Here is a 23,217-nt window from a genome sequence, read left to right as displayed (position 1 = left end):
TTTTTTGTCTTTTTGAAGCAGGGTCTCCCTATAGCCCCAGCTGTCCTGGAAGTCACTATGTAGACCAGGCTGGCCTTGAACTCACAGAGATCTGCCTGCCTCTACCTCTTCAAACTGTTTTAAAGTAAAGATTTAATTCCACAAGAAAAACATTCTCCAGTGTGGTCTTTTATCCGAGTTTGGACAATTAATTCCTTTATTAGGAAGAAGATAAAGAGAGATTGTATAAAAACCCCTAAGCAGTTCCTGAGACCCCTATTCCTAACATTAGAAAGGAACTCTGGGCAGATGCCTAATATTTCAGAAACATTTTTTTAAATATTCAGGAGGAAAACATACAAACATTTGATCAAATAATGATGCCTGCTAAATACTGTTTGCAAAAAATACATGATATTGGTTATTTGCTTGTGAGAAAATCCTGTCTTCAGTTCTTAGTGTTAAAAACCATAAAAATGAAGAATATTAATTATATTCCCCTACCATAGCCATCTAAATTTATACTTCACTCAACAAAGAATATATATATTTTGAAGCTGAAATTCACCACAGAAACGGAAAACTTGATACCCACATTAAAAAAAAAAAAAAAAAAAAAAAAAAAAAAGACAGATAGACAACCAGTTAATAGCTCACCAGTTTGACTTCCAGCACAGTAACACTAGCTCCCTTGAAAAGCCACGTGGGACACACAGGTGACACACCACAAAGCTGTGTGTACATCAAGCACAGGGCACAAAAGCCATCCTCTCCAGGAGCGGAAGCGTCACACAGAGCAGCCTCAGAGGGCTTGGCTTGCAGTAACATGTCCCACACAGGGCCTGATTCACACACTAGGACACACACCCAGCCAGCATGGCCTACAGCTTGTGAGTACTGTCTTCTCCCCAAGAGCCCCAGGCCAGTCCAGAAAGGATCTGGACTGGGGGCATTTTCAAGCACTGCAGTATTCAACTAATTAAACTTTCTGCTGAGGAAGCAAATTGTAGATAAAAACCAAACTCATTTTTATCTTCTTCCCTTAGTCCAACCCTCACCTCCAATGGATTTTAAGTCACATAAGCTCTTCTTATAATGCCCACTTTAGGGACACCTGTCACCCCGCAGGTGTGTGGCAGGGAATTCTGTAGTTGGCAATGTTTCCTGGTGGGAAGGTGCTGCTGGGCACTGCGTGCCACTCCTGCCCTGGAGTTACCATGATACCTAGTGTGGGAGCCAGGCACACTGCAGACACACGCGGGGCTGGGTTGTGCACCCTCCTAGCTGGTGGCCAAGAGGCAAGCAGGGGGGCGGATGAGATGCGAGCACGAAAGAGCGACTTGACCTCCAGCGCTGGCTCCACCCCCACCTACCTGGACATGGCAGTGTCGCCTGACAGTGAGGATGGGTAGGGTTGCCTGAATCCACCCGTGATGGGATATACAGACTGACCTTGCCTGAGGTCACAGAAGAGAGGAACCCATCAATGACAAAACATGAGTTACCAACCAGGAGAAAGAGTTTGGTGAGGAGCGAGGGGGTGTTACAAAGGGACCCCAGCACCTTGTCAGCATGTGACTGTTTCCCTTCCTCACCCTCCACCCCATCAAAGTACCATTTTCCCTTTAACCGCCCCCCACAACTTGGAAAGCAAGCTAGCCCATCAATTATTCATCCTTTACCCCTTCCCCTCACCCCACACCTTTAAGTTTTGATAAAGCAGGATCAAAAATGTTTATTGAATATAATGCAGTCAAAAGAACAGTAACCATCCCTTCAGAGAAGTAGCTTAGCCCATTCTTTATCCAAATCTTTGACAATTTTACAAACTGAAAGGGCACAAACTGTTATATTTACATAAACATGAGTAAACATTTCAGAGACACTACATCCCTTCCCCTTGTATACATGTGTTAGAGCCAAGAAATCAAGGAGCAACTCACAGCTATTACTCTGCTCCACCCTGAGGGTCATGTCTTCCCCTCCCTTCTCCCACACCCATTCTTCCCTTTTACAGTCTTTATTTCCAGCTTCCAGGAACTCAGCATAGGACTACTGCTCCTAAGTAGCTCAGTTCAGACACAATCATCCAAAAATGTACACAGCACCCTTAAGTTCACTGACTAGGAGATTCATTCCATCTAACGCTAATGGGGGAGGGGGGGGGAGGGAGAGAGAGCAAGCAGGAATCTCCCTAGTTGAATGCCCTCCTCTTGCTGGAAAAAAATGTCAGAATGTCAAGTATGGAGCTGGGGCCATGATGTGGGGGCTGTGGGACAGTTGGCTGAATGGAGAAAAGGGAGAAACATTTGCCTTGCTTCAAGGGGGGAGAGAAGGAAGGGGAAGGCCTGGGAGCTGGAGGAGGAAAGCAGTGTGGTACTGATCAAAAGACAGGGTACACGATGGAAAATTATTTCTTACCATGTTTCATCTTTATAATTTAAAAACTTGGATGCAGCAACATAAGGTTTTAGAAATAACCAGTAAGAAGGAAAGAATATTAGTATTTGGAGTCTGAAGAAAAGAGAAACTCTTAAATCAGTTTCTTGCTCCTCTGGAGTGAAATTGGATGCTTACTTATTAACATTCAAGAGATGTTTTTATTTTGTTGAATTTCTCTCTCATTATGTGTCAGTTGCCTCCCTTGCTCATTTAGAAGGAAAAGCAGATACTCAATGTGTCTAAGTTCATGTTTCAAAAATATGAGTTGTTCAGAAAAAAAAAAACCAAACTGGAAGAGAAAAGCCATACTGAGCTCCAACTTCATATAGCATAGCAAATGCCCAAAGCCACAAATTGAATCCATAAAACTATAAGCTTCAAAGCAAAAGCTACACAGTCATTTTCTACACGTATTACCGGATGGATTCAATCCATTTCAAAGTCTGTATGTTTTTTAATCTTTTAAATTGAAATGAAATAAAGTTAGCACCTTGCTTGTTGATGTAAAATCTCCTCCATTCCATAAGTGTAACTGTTCACAGAGCTGATTTCCAGGAATAGAATGAAGAACGTGTGTTCAGACACCTGACTAAAGGTTTCGAGAATGCTCTTACCAGCCAAGAGGTGGGGTGATCTGTCCAACACCACCCGGAGACAGAGGGTAAAAGGTGGGGATTTCAGGAGCTGGAGGGTGTCTGGACATGCCTGTTAAAAAGCACAACAGAAAGGTCTGGTTTTCAGCTTCACAGGACATGGATACAGATGAGCAGAGAAAGGCAATCACTGCTTTATAGCAGTACTTTTGGTGCAGAAACAGTATTTATTCATTGGAACTGATGAATGGAAGTGAGCTTGAGAGTCTTTCAGGTCTTCAGATGGACAGTGTGGCTTGAGCAATTCCTATAGGAATGAATACACTCCCAGGGAAACAGCCACCCAGCGACTGATGTGCCCTCATGTTTTCTCTTTGGTTAAGAAAACGGTTGACAACTGTTTTTGTCTGGAATGGGCAATGACAGTGCTTCATATGAAGATGGCCTGCCATGGGGCTGAAAGATTAGGTAAATCACCATTTCCATATTTTCACTGGTTCCCTCATGGAAGCAGTGGTTTGGGAAGTGTGATACCTCAGAGGATCAAAGATTAATTAGGAATCATCTTCAGCCCCATAGTGGCCACACTTGATATGATTCATTTAGTCTGTCTGCCACTTCTGCTCCCTCTAAGCTCTTCATCGACTTGAGTCCTCTGGGCTCCAAGGTCACAGTGTTCTCCATTGGTAGTAGTCCATAATAAAAGAGAGCGCCACCAAACTCCTTCTCAAGCTTGAACTACTCCTAGGAGCGCACCACCCTGTATGTGTGAAACTCACTTATTCCTAGTCCTAAATGACATTCCTTTTTATATCTTACCTTAGGTGCAGGAGCAAACAGCAAAGACAAGACAGATGTACAATATGTCAAACATAAAATTTAGTAACAGGGTGGTTCTGAAAAAAGTAAGCAAGTTTTTACATACAGATAACCATGGCTTTAAAAGGCACTCCCAAACAAAGTCTAAGCACACATACCGAGACAACATCTGGTGTTAGTGTGTGGAATTAGGTGAGCACACGGAAAACGCTCTTTAAATATTTTGAGATTTTACTGCTTAAAATGCTCATGAGCTTCATGTGGCTCTTACTAGATACTGAAGGCCTTGAACATAAGAAAATGACTTAGGTGCTGCTTTCAGAGTTGATGTTAACTTGAATTTCGAACAAACCACTTACCAATTCTTACAGAAAGTAAGCAGAAAGAAGACTGGTCTTTGCAAAATAATTTCAAATCTTCTTTAAATTTTTATTCTATTTTTGCTGGAAATACTGATTTCTCCAGTGGCCCCCACATTTACTCCCTGGGATGTTTTTCTTTGGTTCTGGGAAGGAGCAGGGTAGTCTGAAGGTGAGGTCCTGGGGTCTTTGGGGAGTTTTTCCAATTTGCTCCTCCCTCACCCTAAAATCCCCAAATCTCCAAGTCTCAGGGTCAACTAGGAAGACTGCTCAGGTCACAAACAAACAAAAGGCCTGCGCGGGGCTTTGTCTGTGACTACGGACATCCCACTCTTCTCAGACATCTTTCCCAAACAGTGGCTTTCACCTTTTATAGGGCTGAGAACTCTTTCTACTTTGAATTGACACCTAAATCTACCTGTACTTTTTTTTTTTTTTTAAATGCGTTATGTGTATATTGCCTGCATGTAGGTAAGTGCACCCGTGTCATGCAATGCCCCCTGGAGGTCAGAAGAGGCTGGGACTGGAGTTTTGGACAGTTTAAGGTAGCACTTAGGAAACTCTGTTTTATTTTACGGTTAGTTTATACAAATAATTTCCTGTATAAATTTATAATTACTAGGGTGGAAAAGACCATGTTTTACTGACTATGTATCAAATCACTCTTGTCTGTAGGGGAGTCTTTTAATTAGTTTTCTAAATGATCAAACAAACAAATCACTAAAATAAAAAGCATTAAAAACATTTGTTTCTTAACCCTGGGTCAATACTATCAAGTTTTTTGTATGTGCATGAAAGTACATAATATGGATTAGGTCACGTATGAACATAAAGCAAATGTGTGTCTTCTCAATACTCCACGGTTCCTTCGACCTCTCAGTTCGAAAGATTCCTACGTGTATGTGTGTCTCTCCACCAGCTGCTGTGTAGCTCAAGAAGTCTCAGACTTTGATCAACCAGGATTCACTGAATAATTCCTATGTGCTGGAAGATAGACTCAGCATAACCTTATACATGTTAAAAATCTGTGTAGCTAACTTTTACAAATGTATGTAAAAGAAGTTAGGGCCAGACTGTGGTTATGTCACTTACTAGCTTCAAATCTATGAAGAGGTAACTTAGTTATTTGTCAGTGTTTCGTAACATCTGAAAAAATAACAGAACTAAAGTTGCTGTGAAGAATAAATGTGATGCAGTAGAGGGCCTGGCCCAGCTCAGCTCTATTTGTTATCTACAAGGATAAAGGAGACCACATATGCAAAGATCTGAACACCATTGCAGAGAAGCTCTTTTCTTTGAATGCTTTTGGAGGACTGACAGTAAGTAGGAAGAAAACGGTGAGTATCAACCACTTTTACTTTGGGGGTTGGGGGACAGAGACAGAGAGAGACAAACAGAAATAGCCTGGGAGACTGGGAGATTATTAACATAAAGTTCCTTTTCCAGAAATGAGAGTAGTTTCCAAAGACAGTTTCTATTTTCTGGATAGTTCTGCCTGGGGCTATAGCATGGGCATGATATTGTTTTCTCCCTTAGGTAAAGTTGAGTAGCTTATAGGCAAAATCAGGGACTGTCTTGTCAGTGCCATCGTGTCCTAACAGGCCAGGCTACATGAATCACCCTAAGGAAAGCTTGAAAAAAGAAAAGGAAGAAAGCAACAGATCTCAGCAGTTTAGGTTTTTTGTCAACAAAAGAATACAAATGGATGATATAAACTCAGTGTTATGTACGAGTGCTTTCAAACCAGAATTTACATATCCCCAGCAACACATGAATCCGGGGATAGATATGTAATTAAAAACAGGATATCCACGTTAGAGTAAGTACCAATAGTGTATTACTAGAATACAAAACTCACAATTTTTTGTTTTCGTTTTTTTGAGACAAGGTCTCCCTGTAGCCCCAGCTGGCTGGGAACTCAGGGATCCACCTGTCTCTGCCTCCTGAGTGCTGGGATTAAAGGTGTGTACCACCACGCACTACTAAAACTCACAAAAATTTAAAAGCAAAACGATGACTAAAGAAATGCAGAGAATTAGTGGTCACAGCACTAATTACTTCTGTACAGTTCTGTACTATGTTTTTTTTAAGGTGGGGGGAGGGTTGAGAAACAATGAAATAAATTACAATTAGGAAAACAAGGTAGGAGAGAGCAGAAATATAAACAAAAGGGAAATCGTAAATGTTTGTGAGTCAGTTATAAGCTCTCTTCCAACAATGGAACTGTCCTAGAATTCTTCAGAGAAAAACTACTCAACCATGATGTCTGGTTCTTTTAACTACATGAATCTTCAAAGTGCACAAAAAACAGGACTCAGGACGCAGAAAGCACTTTCTAATTGTAAAATAAGCACATAAAACTAAGTAACATACACTGATGGATTCTTTTGGCTAGCTGGGAATTTTAAATCTCCATTTTTTAAAAACAGCATCCATACAGTTTGTACATATGCATTCCAGATCAGACCTGCTCTGAGACTGTGACCCACACTAAATAGCTCGTATTGTGTCGCCCTGCAGATAGCCCACACTCAAACTCACCATGAAGAACATCACACTGCCTTTGTTTCTTTATTTTGTGTGATCCCCAGAACCACCAAGAGAAAGGAAAAAGAAGAGAAACAAAACAAAACAAAACAAACAAAACCCAAATAAAACACCAGGACCTCACACAATATATTAGCCAAGTGCCTGACCACTGAGCGACATGCCCAGTTCCCAGGTCAACATGAAAAACATACATACATGATTCTTACCCTGTCTACTTGAAGATATATGGCCTCTGCTCAAGTCCAAGTACAACAGTAAGTGTATTTTAGCAATGGAGGAACTGATGTTGTTAAGTGATGCCCAGGAAGAGGTAAGAACAGTGAAAGGAACCGGCCTCACAGTGCTACCCTTCACATACACGTTAGATGTTGCCCACTATGGGTGAGAAATAGGGCTGGACAGAAGGGCACAATGCAAGCTGTGTGCCACTTTACCTTCGGACTCTTTACCTGTGGTTTCATTGAGCCTTCCACTGTAAATTTTTCTAAACCCTGCTGCAGTCTGAGGGTGCAGGTGCACGGCAGGACCTGCACGCTGTGCTGAGGACAAGCCACCTCTACTGGCTCTGAGAAGACGGCCTGAAGGTTTGCAGAACCAGAGCTCTTTACCCTATTACCAATCCCTACCCATAGACCATGGGGAAAATTTGACACTTCAGTTTTTCAGACCTTTAAACATGTTTTTCTGCAAATGAAGAGGAAGGAAGCAGTTGATCATTAACTGCAGAGGAACCATACAGAAATTGGGTTGCTTCTACTTAAAATAGAGATAGATTTTGAACTTTATCATATCTAAGCTGGGGATGGGAAGTAACAAAAAGAGGGTAAAATATAATTGGAGTGTAACTCAATAATCAAAGGAAATCACAAGAGGCTCAAAAGAGTAACATTTGAACTAAAAATTCCTACTTTGTCTCTTTTCTGTTTTTTAGAAAACATTACTATCAACAGGGGCTAGAGATGTAACTCAGTGGTGGAGTTTTTGCTTTCTATGTGCAAGGCTCTATGTCTGATCCTTAGCACTGCAAAAAATAATTAAAGTAAAAAACTAAGCCGGTGGTGGTGAAGCATCCCTTTGATCCCAGCACTGGGGAGGCAGAGGCAGGCAGATCTCTGAGATTGAGGCCAGCCTGGTTTACATGGTGAGTGAGTTCTAGGCCAGCTTAGCTACAGGGAGATTCTGTCTATTAAAAAAAAAACAAAAAAAAAACCCAAAAAACCAGGGGGCTGGAGAGATGGTTCAGTGGTTAAGAACACTGGCTGTTTTTACAGAAGACCCAGGTTTGAATTCCAGCACCCACATGGCAGCTAACAACTCTCCGTAACTCCAGTTCCAGGGGATTGGACAACCTCTTCTGTCCTCCAACGGGATTGCACAACATGGGTGCACTTACCTACATGCAGGCAATACACACATACACATAAAATAAAAATAATAAAATATTTTTTAAAACAAAAAAATCACTTACCCTACATCTTAACAAACTAGTTCTGTCTCCCCCTTAACCACCGTTCCCTCTCCTGTGTGCTTTCAGTTCCCCATGGCCCACCAAGGCCTAAAGTATTAAGTGGGAAATTCCAGAAGTGACGGCTTTTATAGATTTGACACTGAGTGCATGATAAGATGCTGTTGGCTGCTTGCTTCTGTCTGGGATACACATCCCTTGGCCCTTGCTATATACTCTACTGCCCGCATCATTCACTTAAAGGTTGTCTGAGCAATCATATCAACTGATCTACTGTCCTAGCACTACAGTGCTTGTGTTAAATAGTCCTTATTTTATTTAAAAATGGCCCTGAAGGCAAGCATAGTTATGTGGGTGACTCAGATATGCCAAGGTGAATTTGTAAAGTGCTTCCTTTCAGTGAAAAGAAGAATGTTCTAGACTTAATATAGACGAGAAAGAGATCATCTGTTGAGATTTCTTTTTTCTTCAATATTTTATTTATTTTTTATTTTATGTGTATGAATGTATCACCTGCATGTATGTGAGTGCCCCCGTGTAGTGCAATGTCGTGAAGGTCAGAGAGGGCTTCAGATTCCCCTGGAGCTGGAGTTAAGGACGGTTCATAGTCGCCATGTGGGTGCTGGGAATCGAACCCAGGTCCTCTGCAAGAGCAGTCAGTGCTCTTAACCACTGAGCAAACTCTCCAGCCCCATCTGTTGAGCTTTAGCCTGGAATAAGAGCAAACTTTCTACCACAAGATTCTGAAAAAGGGAGAGAAACTGGTGGAGGCCTTCCTGTCCTTGCTCAGACTGCAAACGGATGGCCACAGTGTATGATAAATGTTTAGTTATGGAGAAAAGTAGTTATTTGTGGCTCAGTTCTATCCATTAGGCATGGGGGGGGGGCTTGAAATGCAGAACCTGAGGGCACTGAACTACATTAACAGCAGAGAACTGAAGTCGTAGTCTATTTATAGAACATATTGGTTTATATTGTGGACCACAAATTTTCAGAGCTGTAGCCTGGAAAATGAAATTATTATGGTTCTCTTCTTTTTTTTAATATTGAAAAATTAAAGATGCAAAACAAATTTGTATGAGTTTCTAGATAATTGCCAGCCAATGAATTACTCTTACTCTTACTCTAAATGCATTTTGAACTGCCCTGGGAAAAGACACCTGGAAACGTACGTACGGGGACTCAAACAGCAAAAGAGGCCGGGGCAGACCAGAGGCTCTCACCTTGCTTGGAGTTGACATCTGATGGGATGTGTGACGGGTGTGATCCTGGAGAAAAGTGCTCGTCGCTGTAAGTGATGAGGGGGGTGAGAGGGTGGACCGCATGCGACGGCTGCACCACTGGCACTTTATTTGACTGCAAAGTAACCACAAGGCGTATCATTAATATCAGTGCCTGACTCTTGTCGCCTCTCCCAAAGAAAAAAGTCACACAATAGCAGTAACCAGTCACTAAGGTAACACAAGAATCATCTCATCCTGACCTCTCAAATCATCTCATTTAGATCCTCAGCATTTTTCCATTGCATGAAGAGGCTCTTGGGTGTCTCACCCACGGCCTAAAGAGGTTTGAGTGACCAGTGAACATGAACTTCTGCGTTTGCATATTTATAACTCCCTTCTGGATTGCCTCCTCATGCTATGTTTAATAAAGGTCTGTAGAGCAAAATGTGTATTTTATATGCTCTCTATTTATTACATATATCTGGCTATAAAAAGACAATCAATTTAAAAAACTGTCCTGTGAACAAATTATTAAGTATTGCCAATTTAAACAACTCAGTAGAAATTTATGTCTCAAGTTTGTGGTTATTTTATCTTTTTTAATTTGTTTTTTATTTTATGTGTAAGAATGTTTTGCCTACATGTGCACCCGTGTCATGCAAAGCTGGAGGAGGCCAGAAGAGGGCATCAGATCCCCTGGAACTGGAGTTACAGATGGTCGTAAACTACCGTGAGGGTGCTGGGAACCAAACCCAGGTCCTCTACAAGACCAGCCAGTGCTCTTAGCCGCTGAGCCACCTCTCCAGCCTACAGGTTTGTGGTTCTGTAGCTGCACACCCTGAAGAACCACACTCTGTCACTTTGCCCATACTCTTGTCACGTGACTGCCCACTTGCTCAGTGTACCTTCTGCTTCCCTTCCTTTCGGAAGACTTCCTAATCTTGTGTTTAATTTCACAACATACAATGGGAGTTTGAAAGAACATTTCAGGCTGCTAACATTTTGCCTTTTAACATACTTTGGCAGAGCACTGTGGTTCGTGCCTGTAATGCCAACCACGAGGCTTAGGCAAAAGAATTGAGAACTGATGCCAGCCTAAGCTTTGATAGAAAGACATAATGTCAAAAACAAAAGGGCAGGCTGGCAAGATGGCTCAGTGGGTAAAGTGCTTGCTGTGTAAGCATGTAGTCCTGAATCCTGATCCCTAGCACCCACATAAGCCCAGCACAGGGGAAAGAGGCAGGTGGATCCTGGGGGCTTGCTAGCCAGCCATTCTAACTGCAATGGTGAGACCCGGGTTCACTGAGAGATGCTGTCTCAAAAATAAGTTAACTCTGTGACGTAATTCATATGTTAGCTTGATTTAACCATTCTACTTCAAACTATGGTATACATAATAAGTACAATTTTATCTGTGAATTAAAAAAAAAAGAACAGAAAGAAACTTTACCCTTCCTCCAAAGAAAGGAAATGCAACACAATTATATACATGTAAAGGGTGGCTCTGATTTTTAAGCCCATCCACTAATTAAAGCAGCCTCAGGAAATGCCCACTTTAGAAATTCTACAGTAATGAGCAACGCGGATTTAGGAGGAACAAAATATAATGGATTCACTAGTTCAGGCACGCCTTCACCACAATTAGTTTGAATTAGTGATATTTTAGTGTACTAAGGACTAAGATACATGTGAAATGAGTTTCTCAAGAAGCAAGTATTCATATTAAAAAGAAATTGAGGAAGTGGCCTGACACACTGTTCCAAACTGAAATGCCCTGTCTAGATGGCTGATGGACCCACAACACACTTGTGTGGCGGCTGCTGATACACTATATGATACACAGTAATTTTGAATTTCATTGTTTTTTAAGCAATTAATGATAAGAATGTGGTTCAATTAGAATGCTACCCTCAGGAAAATAAAACAATCATCCTGGCAACAGTTAATGCTTTGTATCCTGTCACTACAACCTCCATGCAAAAAAACTTTTGGGGCCAGGGAAAGGAAGGCAGGAAAATCGCACTTTTTTGGACAATTATATAATTTGCATGGTGCTTACTATAAAAACCTAAGAAAAGTATCTTTGTAGATTGTTTAGCAATTACGCTGCTTCTACTTTACAATTTTCAGGACTTCTCTAATGCAAACCTTGCACACCTCATACATCCCTTGGCATTTATTAAATACAGCGCCATTATCAAAGCCATACACCCCCACACATACCTTAACACAAACATCTACGCATATAAATGTGCAAAAATACTTTAATGTTCTTCAAGTATTAGTGATGTTCTGAAATACATGGAATTTAGAATCCGAGAGATGGAGAGTAGGCAGGGTGGAACAGATTAAGCTATTTTTTAAAAATACATATTTTTGCCGGGCGTGGTACCACACGCCTTTAGTCCCAGCACTTGGGAGGCAGAGGCAGGTGGATCTTTGTGAGTTCAAGGCCAGCCTGGTCTACATAGTGAGTTCCAGGACAGCTGGGGCTACAAGGAGACCCTGTCTCAAAAAGACAATATATATATATATATATTTAAATTTTATGTGTATGAGTGTATTGCCTGCATGTATGTGAGTGCACCCGTGTCGTGCGATGCCGCAGAGGCTGGAAGAGGGCATCGGATTTCCCTGGAGCTGGAGTTAAGAACAGTTCATAACTGCCATGTGGGTGCAGGGAATTGAACCCGGGTCCTCTGCAAAAGCAGTCAGTGCTCTTAACCGCTGAGGCATCTCTCCAGCCCCTTTTTAAGCTATTTTTAAAAGTAGAATATAAAAAAAAAAAAAACAACTTACCATCCAAATGCTGTAATGAATATATTTGAACTCTAGTTTAAAATAACTACTTTGACTTTCATATTAAAAGTCTCAAAAGATGTGTAATTGCCAAATAATCTACAAAGATATTTTCTTAGGGTTGTTAGCATAAGCACTGTGGAGATCTTCTGGAAGGATCTATATATTTTGCTTGCCTTTCTTGCTTCCAGAGCACCACCTTAAGGCCTTGCACTGGCAGGCAGCTCTTCCTAATGTCTGACCTGTCCCTCCAGTCATACAGCTCAGAAACTGGCACCATGAATTTTTGCTAAATTATGCTTTCCTTGCTCTCCTCTTAATTTTACGGTTTTCAACACAGATTTGCTTTCCTGTGGGAAGGAGATAAGAGGCTGAGGATTTTAATTTAAGCTCTGGCCTTGTCTTATATTTTGCAAGATGGACAGCAAGAGCAGTACTCGTAGGTGTGTGGAAGCCAACAAGGATTACAGCCAAAAATAAAAGGAATATGAAATCTCAATACTATGTGTGAGCAGAATTCTAAGGGTTTTGTTTTGCTTCCTGCAGACGACCCCCATGACATGTACAAATGAAACACTGCTGATTCCAACCTGCACTGCAGATGGCTGGCGTACTGCCGTAGCAGCCTACTATCCCTAAATCTGTGAGATAGCATGCGCCCGCTGTCAGAACCTGAGCTTGGCTACTTTGGTTAAATTTTACGACAGAAAATAAATACAAGAATTCCAAATTCTATTCTTCTTGTCTCTAAATATCACGATATATTTTCTGGTGAAGAACAGATGAAGGGAAGATCAACCCACTATGAGAGACTTCCATGGCAACATTATATGCATTCACACATGTTCGTGGGTGAACGTGTGTCCATTTACTAACCATGTGAAATTCCCCAAGTGCTATTCTACACTGCTAACACAGTCAGTCCTTCTTATCACGCAGCTTATCTTCTAGGGTAGGCAGTGGGGACAGGCAGCGCTGGAGAGAGACAATATGTTTAGAAACTAAAGAGCAAGAACCGAAAGAAAGCATCAAGTCAATGAAGTGGGTGATGGAGAGACCCCGTGGGTTTAATTCTTTGCCTTTGTGTCACGGTAATGCTTACAGCATTTAAACCTCAAGAACAGTTAACAGTCCCAACCTGTTACAAGATGGGAAACAGAAGCAGAGGCCACCAAGAAAGTGAAGCCGGGCCCCTGGCAGTCTTGTGATAGTGCAGCCTGGCTTACCGCTGGCTCCAACCAGAACAGGGCCCTGGGGCTACCTGACACGCTGCAACAAGATACAGAGAAAGGGCAGAAATTTACTTCGATTTCTCTGAGCCATGAGTACAGGCAGGTAAGCCTTGCTCACTAGTAGAGAATCAGCGATGTTCTGGACAGGTGTTCTTTCTTTCGTTATCCCCAGCGGCTGGTCTGCACAGTCACTTCACCTTTCCGAGACACCCTGACAGCCTTAAGGCACCCCAGAGCCACTGCTTGAGACGCTAAGGCACTTCTTTAAGCTCACAAGGCTGAGCAAGACCAAAACTTGGTTCTAACGGCACATTCTTGACTCTTGGGCCGGGGACTAGTGGGGAAGCAAAGGGAAAGTGATAAAGATGGAACAGTGGGCTCTGGAGGGGCAGAAGCATGAAGGTGGGGCAGCACTTGCCTGCGCTCAGCACTCACGGGGCTTTAGCATGGCGGAAATCCTTTCCCAAGCTTCAAAGACTTGCCATCTGGCAGTCCTACCCATGTTCCACATCATAGTCATAACAACTAATGCCGACTAAGTGCTTCCTGTATACGGAGCACTGTCCTCACAACCTCCTTTGAGGCAGGTAGGACTTTTATCCTCTTATACATGAGGCAACAGCATGGAGATGCTACATAACTTTCCCAAGGGCATGCAGTTAGTGTGAGGCGAAGCCAAGATTTGAATGCAGAAGGTCTGCCTCTGGAAGGCAAGTTCATTTCCAGCATAATCACACGGCCTCCCTGTACAGCCAAATCTATAAAATCTGATACTGAGTCGACCATCTGGGTCACAGCTGACAGCATGCTACATCCATGTCACGACTGAGTGGCCTCTGACCCGGGCACAGGAATCACCTCGGACTAAGATGCATCTCAGCACAGGTGGTCACAGCAGCAGGGGCTGAACTGCCACTTTTCTCTTCACAACCGGAAAACATCTCAAAGAAGGTTGGCTGGCTGCTGCCCAAGCTGGATCCTGCACATAGGAACCTCATTGGCATCATAGCCAGTAAAACCTACACCTCCTGTGGACATGAAGTGGTGCCACTTAGGGATCTGAGAGCCATTTCCAAAGTCAGGTTCCCAGAAATAACCTGCTCGCTATTAGACAGCACCGGGGTGTCCTGAAGAGTCACCATTCTCTGATGATGTGATTCTGGGAAGGGCTGAAAAATGGTTCAGGTCCCTCCCACAGCATGAGATCAAGCAGTACACAAAGCTGTCAAGTGTCATTACAACTGTGTTTTATCAGTGGAATTCCTGGTAATGGCTGAATACAGAGAAATTTAACATTCTACCAGCCTACCGAGATGAGGAATTTTACCTGGTCTCAACCCTGATGGTGGCATATGACTTTTGATTAAACTCTGAAAAAGTCTGGTGCTCATTAAATCAAGTGATGTGACTTCACATTGTGTGTTCCCTTCTCTTTTGAGAACCGGAGTGCCTTGTGTCACCTAGGCCTCAGGACAGCACTCTGTCCTAGAAATTTTCCTACTGTTCTCCAGCTGAGTGTCTGGCTCAGGTCCAATGTGTCTTTCACATCTGAGTGCACACATGTGTGAGGCAGCAGCCTCTTCCGGGTAAGGACGAAGCCCCAGTTCTCAAGATGCTCTGGGGCAAAGGAGACCTTCCCCATCACCATCGACTGGAACCTTGGAAGGGAAGAAATAAGCATTGACTGGTCGTCCTGTGATGCCCGTCATTAAGGAGTGTTTTCGGATACGCTCTGGCATGTCCACCCAAGTAGCTATGATTACCCTGAGTTTACAGATGAAGGACTGAGTTCTTTTGAACACAGATCTAAGTTATAATTAGTGGACAGATGAGTTGTGTTAGTGTTGGTTTGATACCAAAATCCTTGGTCTTCCTGCCCTTAGACTGCACAGGATTCAGCTCCTTTCTCTGCCTCCGTTCTAAAACACAGGGCCAGGTGAGTGTAGTCTACCATTTGTCTGACTTTAGTGGAAACATCCCAACAGGAACGAATGTCTACTTGGAGAAGGCTGACACTCTCAGCAGGACTCAAAAGACTACCCAACAAACAGCTTTAAAACAAAAAAGGATGGCACACCCATGATTCTCCAAGTTCTGTGTAAGGTGATATGTCGAGGCATATGCCTGGTGCACATACATACATGCATGAAAACACTCATACACATTTTTTAAAAGTCTTAAAATTAAGATCCCTGTTTCAAGAGAATAGGCTCTGAGAGGAAAATTTATGTAAGAATGTTTCCTTGTTTGCAAAATGAGTGGACACTAACTCATAGGCTTACGGTGAAGAAGATTAAAGGCCAACACAAAATGCTGTACTCAGGCCCTGCCACATGTGCTCAGTAAGTACTTGTGGAGTGGATAAAGGAAAGGAGAAAGGACGGGACCTGCAGATGAATGAACATGCTCCCAAAGCTCAAACTGGTCACCTCAGAGCCATGTTAAGGCTTTTGTTTTTTGCCTTTTGTTTTTGTCTTTTTGGAGACAGGGTCTCCCTGTAGCCCCAGCTGTCCGGGAACTCACTATGTAGACCAGGCTGGCCTCGAACTCACAAAGATCCGCCTGCCTCTGCCTCCCAAGTACTGGGATTAGACCTACCTATGCTTTGTGTCAGGTGAATTCCCTCACCAAACTCTTCTGCTCTAAGATACTTTGTATGCTTAAGATCCCAGAAGTGACTTCTGGTTGCCACTTGCTGAAGTACCTTCCATCCTTCAGGACCAGTGACATCTCATTTTTAATCATTATTTTTATTTTTATGTGTATGTGTGTGTTGCCTGCATGTATGTAGTGCACCCATGTCATGCAACACCGAGGAGGTCAGAAAAGGGTGTTGGATCCCTTGGAACTGGAGTTATGGACAGTTGTCAGATGCCATGTGGGTACTGGGAATCAAACCTGGGTCTTCTGTAAGAACAGTCAGTGCTCTTAACAGCTGAGACATCTCTCCAGCCCCCCACCCCAAAGAAACTTATTTTGAAGAAAGAGTTTTTAACAGAGGTTTGGTTTCCTTTCAACATTAACAGTCAATAAGCTTTGGGGCAACTGTTTGCCTTTTAAGGAAGATTATGCCCAATCTTAAGCTTTAATCATCTGACCTTTTAGGGAGACTGGAAAAACGCAGAATCTTGTTAACACTTATTAGTCACTAATAATGTCTCCAAATATTTTTAGAAATAAAACAGGTAAAAGGGAACTGCATCTAGGAAAAGAATCTCAAAAAGAGGAAGAGCAAGTGGTGAGAGTTAAAGCTTGGCGGATGTGTAAGCTACCAGAGGCTTTGCTGTCCCTACTCACTTTTCTTTCAGCACTTGTGTTCAACGGTTACAGTCTCACTCTCTGTTTTCATCTATTCCACCACTGGCTTTGTTTTGACAGCCTAAGGGCTTGTACCCTGAAGAACATTCACAAAGATGGCTGTATTGGGACACCCACGGCTGTGGGTTGATGTAATCATGTTAATGTTGCTTAGACCTTGTACTTTGGGGGGGGGTTCTTTTTGAGACAGAGTCTCCCTGTAGCCCCAGCTGTCCTGGAACTCACTATGTAGACCAGGCTGGCCTTGAACTCACAGAGATCTGCCTGCCTCTGCCTCCTGAGTGCTGGGATTAAAGGTGTGCACCACCACGGCAGGCTAGACCTCGTACTTTTAAAAATTTATTTTATGTGTATACGTGTATTGTCTGCATGTAGGTCAGTGCACCCATGTCATGCAATGCTTGTGGAGGTCAGAAGAGGCTGTCGGATCCCTGGGACTGGAGTTATGGACAGTTGTTAGCTGCCATGTGGATGCTAGGATTTGAACCTGGGTCTTCTGCAAGAACCACCAGTGTTGTTAACCACTGAGCCCTCTCTCCAGCCCTAGACCTTGTATTTTTTAATCCTGTAAAATTTATGTCATCTAGGACAGATAACAATTTCAAACTAAATTCATGTTGTCAGAACTCCAGTCAACCCCTATTAGGGGAAATCCAAAGCTCCCTCTCTAAGCACTAGATAAAGTAAGGAGAGAGTCTTTGTGGTCCCTTTTAGGCAGGGTCTATTGTCCTCATCAGCACAGAAATTACAGAAGGCTCCCTAACAAAATTTCTGGGACTACAGATTTCAGGGGGAAATTGTGTCAGGAGAGTAGAGACGTGGAAGGAGAGGCATCAAGATATAAGCCATTTGGCAGAGAAAGACCAGAGCCCTCTCCCCAGCTGGTCTACATACAACAGAGTGTGCAAGAAAAGCCCATGACATACAAATGTGGGAAAAGGCAGGTGCTATGAAAATGATCTATCAGAACTCACATGGTGCGGTCCCTTTTGAGGGTCTGTCTTCCCGGCTCACTAACCTATGTCCACTCTCATGAGTGCCCTTACCGTCTCTACTACAAAAAAAAAAAAAAAAAACAACAACAAACAAATAAGCAAAAATTAAGAGGAAGGTCATTTACCACTGAATGTTTACTACTGCCAGAAACTTCATTTGTGATCAGATGCATTTTCCCCATATCCGAAAATGAACCCAAGGCTCAGACGGGTTCAGCCTTGCCGAGTTCCCTCAGCTACTGTTAATGTTAGAACACGGATTAGATACATCTGCTCTATGCCAAACAAATGAGCATTTCACTGTGAAGTGCTGGAAAGAGATGGTAACGAAAGGAACTAATGCACATTGTGGGTGGGGTAAGGGGCCACTGTTTTCAGTAACAGAGGGGCTGGGGTTAGAGTCAGAAGCTGAGGAAAGAGCTGGGCAGAAGTGAAAATGATGCTGTAAAGTCATGACATCATCATCTGATTCATTTTACAGCCTTTCCCACACTCCTAAATCCTCTAAGTGCTACACTTAGTTTTCACGTTAAAGACCATCCTTTGAAAATTAAGACAACTAGAGTCAACATTAACAACCAAAAGACCAAAACAGATCTGAGATTTACTGTGCTAGAAGCAAAGTATTATAAGAGAGGTGATATGGTAAGCATCACTGGTGACAGCAAGGCCGGCCAGAGTGTGAGGAGCCAGGGTCAGCAGGACCAGCAGTGGGAGGTCTAGGGTCTACTGGAGCCTGTGTGCAGAGACCAGTCTACAGTGGATGTTCTGGGGCAGAGAAAAATGCCCAAGACTCAGAGACACTGAAAACCTGATTTTAATCCGTCTGGTGGATTGGGTTGGGGGACTGCATAGTGTGCTTAGGGGTGGGCAGGGAAAAGAAGGACCTAGGATCCTAGATTAAAAACGGTTGTCCCGCCGGACCTGCCAGCACTCAGAGGCAGAGGCAGGCAGAACTCTGTGAGACAGAGGCCACCCTAGTCTACACAGAGAGTTCCAGGCCAGCTGGAGCTACAGGGAGACCCTGATTAAAACAAACAAACACTGCTGCCCTATTCCAAGAGAGAAGTGCTTGGCCCTTCAGTGCATAGTAACTCATTAGTACAAGCACGCTTAAGTGTAGCCAGCTTGGGGAAGACAGTATGTGCAGGCCAGTGGGAAAGAGCAGAAGAAAAAAAAACCAGTGAAGAAGGGTATGAAGTCAGGCTCAAGAACATCTTCTGAGTCCCATGCAGAGCACTTCAAGCAGGTTGTGCTTTCCTTTGTAAACTAGTGACCAGATCTCATAATGATGCCGGGCAGCTCTAGGGGTGCCAGAGCCAAAGGGCACTGCTTTGGGGTGGGGAGGGGGGGTATGGTTGGAGCAAATTTCAGGAAGTTCACCAGTCACCAATCCTGAGCAGACCCAACCAGGTCTCCTGGTGCAGGTTTAAAAGGCTCTCTCCTGTCACTACCCTAGGGTGGCAGATTCAGAGGGACGGTACCTCCTCTATCCCTCCCCACAGCCCTTCTCCCTGTTGTCCATTTTTGGAGTAGAAGACCTCTACTACATGGCTCGGAATATCCACAGAGAAAAGAAGAATGTCCCGGGCCTGAGAGAGAACTAGAGATCCCCTGGGGTGGAGCAGCCAGCTGGAGCTTGCGCAAGGTCAAGGTCAGAGAAATCCCACAGCTACCCAGATGAAAAGCATAGACCAACTTTTACGCGACAGACTGCAGATGTGTGGTGCAAGATTCCACAGGGGCAGAGCCAGCAGACTTACACCGAATTATGTCATAGTGAGAAGGAAGCTTCCCACTTGACGTGAAGTAACCAGAGACGCACTACCTTACTTCAGCTTAAATAAAATTGGTTTTTATCCTAAGGTTGGGTATGAGACATTTATATAAGCAATGCTTATGTATGAATTTTTTCCCCTGAGCTTTTTGGTTGTAGGAAGTTCTCTCTGCTTATAACTAGGCATTTCAACAAATTAAAGGATTAACTCTGAAGTTTGTGGGGGGTCTCTTATTTTTTCAGAGAAGTTGCTGAAGAGCTGTTTGGCACTCAAAAACGAAAAAAATAAACCAAGCACATAAATTATTTTAGGTTCCATAGCTATCTGAAGAATTAGCACGAAAGTATAGTTATGATTTAAAAGTTTATAGGGAAATGTAAATCATTTTCTATGAATGTATAAAATGTGCTATCTACCCCATAATACAAGTGCTGAGGCTCTCCTACAGACCCAAGCCATCTTATTTGCTAGTTAAATCACTAGGTTGAGCCTGTGAACAACTGTCCTGGTACAAGTTCCGAGGTACTGTTTGTGTGAAACACGTACTAGATTTCAAACTGTATAAAGAATACAAAATAGCACATTTTTACACTGGTTACCTATTAAGCTTACTTTTTTCTTTCTTTCTTTTTATAAAATCTTCTGGGTGATGGTGCTAGAGATTTAAACACAGGGACTTGCCATGCCAGGCAAGGGCTCGAGCACTGAGCCATGTACCCCAGGTACATTTTTAAAATATACTATACTAAGTAAATTACTAAAATGAACTTTATCTGTTTGTCATTACAGTTTTGGTGTAGCTATGGGAAAGTTTAAATCACAAATACACTGTGCACTTGTTACTTGCGTTTTCTTACCACGAGGCTGCTCCTGTGTGGAGGGTGCCATGCCATGCCCCCTTTCCCTCCTGACCGCCCACTTGACTTTAAAAAGTACTTTTATTACCATTTTAACAGATTCCCCCCTTATGGGAAAGGAAAATTATGGATAAAGACAAGGAAGATGGCAGGACATGGTGTCACGTGCCTGTGATACAAGCACAAGGGACACCCAGGAGGAGCCGCTGGGAATGCCAGGCCAGCCTGGACTACACAGAAACACTCTTGCCTCAAAGCAAACAGGCAGAAAGAAAAACCTAGAAGAAAGTAAAGAAGGGGGGGTGGTGCAAGGGGAAGCAGTGAGGGGGGAAGGAGGAAGGGAGAGAAGCTGGAGTGCTGTCATGTGAACTTGGAGCTTGCTGTCTCCTGTATACAAAGTTATGTGTAAGAGGGCCAGTGCAAACGTTAAAAAGTTCTACGACAAGTAGTACAAAGCTATATGACATTCATCCTGTTGTGTTCAATCTTTTACAGTTTCAAATGATCCTTGTGAATCAACGGTGTGTTGTGGCGTGTCCTCAGCTGCCTCAGAGTGTACTCTGAAGACCTGCTGGGCACTGACCTGCTCCTCCCTTTCCATTTCACATCCCCGCACACTACCTGAAAAGAAAAAAAACAGCTTACCTGCAATGAAACGACACTGTGACATCATTGCTCACAGGATGTACTTATATGAGTCAAGGAAAAAGCACCTTTTGCTTTGGATTTAAAAAACAATCCTGAAATGAGTTGGAAAGTGAGGCCCAACTCTTAGAATGGCAATGTGGATTCCCAAACATGGGTTCTATATAATACAACCTGCGCATTCTGATTCATCTTAAATGCCCAATAAGTCAAGCTAGAAAGTTTTCCTTGAAAACATGTCCTTCAGTGGTGTAAGAGGAAACAAAAATATAGAAGCTGTTTAGAAGACTTTCAATTCTATTTATGTATTTATTACAAAAGAGAAACTTCCTATGGCCCATGGAAAACCAAGGCAGCAAAGGTGATGGGAGCTCTTCCTGCTCTGCTGCGTGCACATAACATGAAAGGCAAGCTGCATTTTGTGTCAGTGTGAATGGGGAATTTCCTTCCTGAACTTGGCTTTGCATTTCCATGCTTTTCAGGCACACATTTTGATGAACTCCAGGCAGGTGCTAAGGACTGGGCCGATGCGAAGGTCTGGTCCACATATCTCTGTCAAAAGCTATCTGCACGGTCCTGAATGTCCTGGAGCCAGCTTATTCTAGTGCAAGAGAGTAGACTGCTAGACTTTCAGAAATTTTAAGAGCTTGTTAACATCATGTTGGCAGACTGGAACTGGTCAGACTGGGATTATCTGCACCCTGGAAGCTGGAAGCTGGAAAGAAAGCAAAGTGTCCTTCCCTGGAGCTGGTCACTTGGTAACCACTGAATCCATTACCAAGTTACTAGAGAACCCTTCTTTTTCCACTTATCTGTCTTTGACAAGCAACAGGAACATAACCTTGGCCTATGTCAGAAACCATTGCAGAAAGGAGAATCACAAGAATGACTGGTTGCCATGACCTAAAATGCCCCATACTCCTCTGACCTGGGGATACACAGCCTCCAGTCACTCATTCGGGTGCCCAGCCACTGTTGCTGGTCTCATAGCATTGGGCCTGAATCACCGGGAGAAGTTCCACCACACAACAGTGAGAAGACCTTTGCAGATTTATGGGCATTTTCTTCCTTCAGTATTTACTCCTCAGGGAAATAAATGTAGACTAAAAAAAATTAACAAACTTTTGATTAATTACTTTAGAAAGTTATGTGTAAGAGGGCCAGTGAGCTAGCTCAGCAGGTAAGTGCTTCCTGTAGCCTGACAACCTGTTTGATCACTGGAACCCACAGTGGGAGGAGAGAATTGAATCCTGAGAGCTGTCCTTTTAGGGGAGATGACTTAGTTGGTAAAGTGCTGGCCACAAAATCAAATGAACATGAGTTCAATCCTTAGCACCCATGTCAAAAGCTGGGCACAGCAATGCACACGTGTAACTACCATGCTGGAGGCTTAGAGACACAGGGATCCCTGGAACTCCCTGCCCAGCAGGCTAGCACATTAGTGAGTTCCAGCTTCAGTGATGGTGTCTCAGAGAGTAAAATGGAGAGTAACTGAAGACACTTGACATCATCTCTGGCCTCCACATGTGCATATACATCCATGTGCATACACAGGTACCCACACCCACAAAAACACATGCATTTACCACATACAAAGACCAAGAAATGAGTTTTACATACAAAAGGAAACTGAGATTGTTTCACTTGTGCATTGCAGAATAGACTGACACCCTTTCAACAAAGGGCAGTGCATCAGCAGAGCTGTCCAGGCAAAGGCCCCAAGGCTGGCACTGGCTAGAGCCTAACAGAGAGAGGTGAGAGGCTGCTACTTTGCAGCGCCCTGACTTGAAGGATGCATAAATTCTTTTTTTAAAAAAATATTTTATTATTTTTTATTTTATGTGTATGAGTATATCGCGGTAGGTAAGTGCGCCCGTGTTGTGCAGTGCTCGCATAGGATAGAAGAAGCTGTTGGATCTCCCAGAACTGGAGTTATGGACAGTTGTTAGCTGCTATGTGGGTGCTGGGAATCAAACCTGGTCCTTCTGCAAGATCTACCTATGTTTGTAACCACTGAGCCATCTCTCCAGTCCCTTATTTATTTATTTCAGAAGAGGGCTTCGGATTCCCTGGAACTGGAGTTAAGGATGGTTGTTAGCCACCATGTGGGTGCTGGGAATCGAACCCGGGTCCTCTGCAAGAGTAGTCAGTGCTCTTAACCAC

The 23,217-nt window shown here is 43.2% G+C and overlaps 1 protein-coding gene across 4 annotated transcripts in view; it reads right to left on the bottom strand.

The window, feature by feature from the left end:
• Lef1 (lymphoid enhancer binding factor 1) overlaps nucleotides 1–23,217 on the bottom strand; it is a 118,344-nt gene that overhangs the window by 33,498 nt on the left and 61,629 nt on the right. For 2 of the 4 annotated variants that reach the window (XM_008843626.3, XM_008843619.3), the window contains exons 4-6: nucleotides 9,431–9,563; nucleotides 3,036–3,126; nucleotides 1,353–1,436 (exon numbers count right to left, since the gene is read on the bottom strand). In XM_008843626.3, the coding sequence (XP_008841848.1) occupies nucleotides 1,353–1,436; nucleotides 3,036–3,126; nucleotides 9,431–9,563 (308 nt within the window). The remainder of the gene's footprint in view (nucleotides 1–1,352; nucleotides 1,437–3,035; nucleotides 3,127–9,430; nucleotides 9,564–23,217) is intronic. The other 2 variants (XM_008843640.3, XM_008843632.3) reach the window with 1 other exon arrangement.

The sequence above is a fragment of the Nannospalax galili genome, unplaced genomic scaffold, assembly GCF_000622305.1.
Source record: "Nannospalax galili isolate Female #2095 unplaced genomic scaffold, S.galili_v1.0 scaffold571, whole genome shotgun sequence".
NCBI classification, from domain to species: Eukaryota; Metazoa; Chordata; class Mammalia; order Rodentia; family Spalacidae; genus Nannospalax; species Nannospalax galili.
This window is presented reverse-complemented; position numbering and strand designations above follow the sequence as displayed.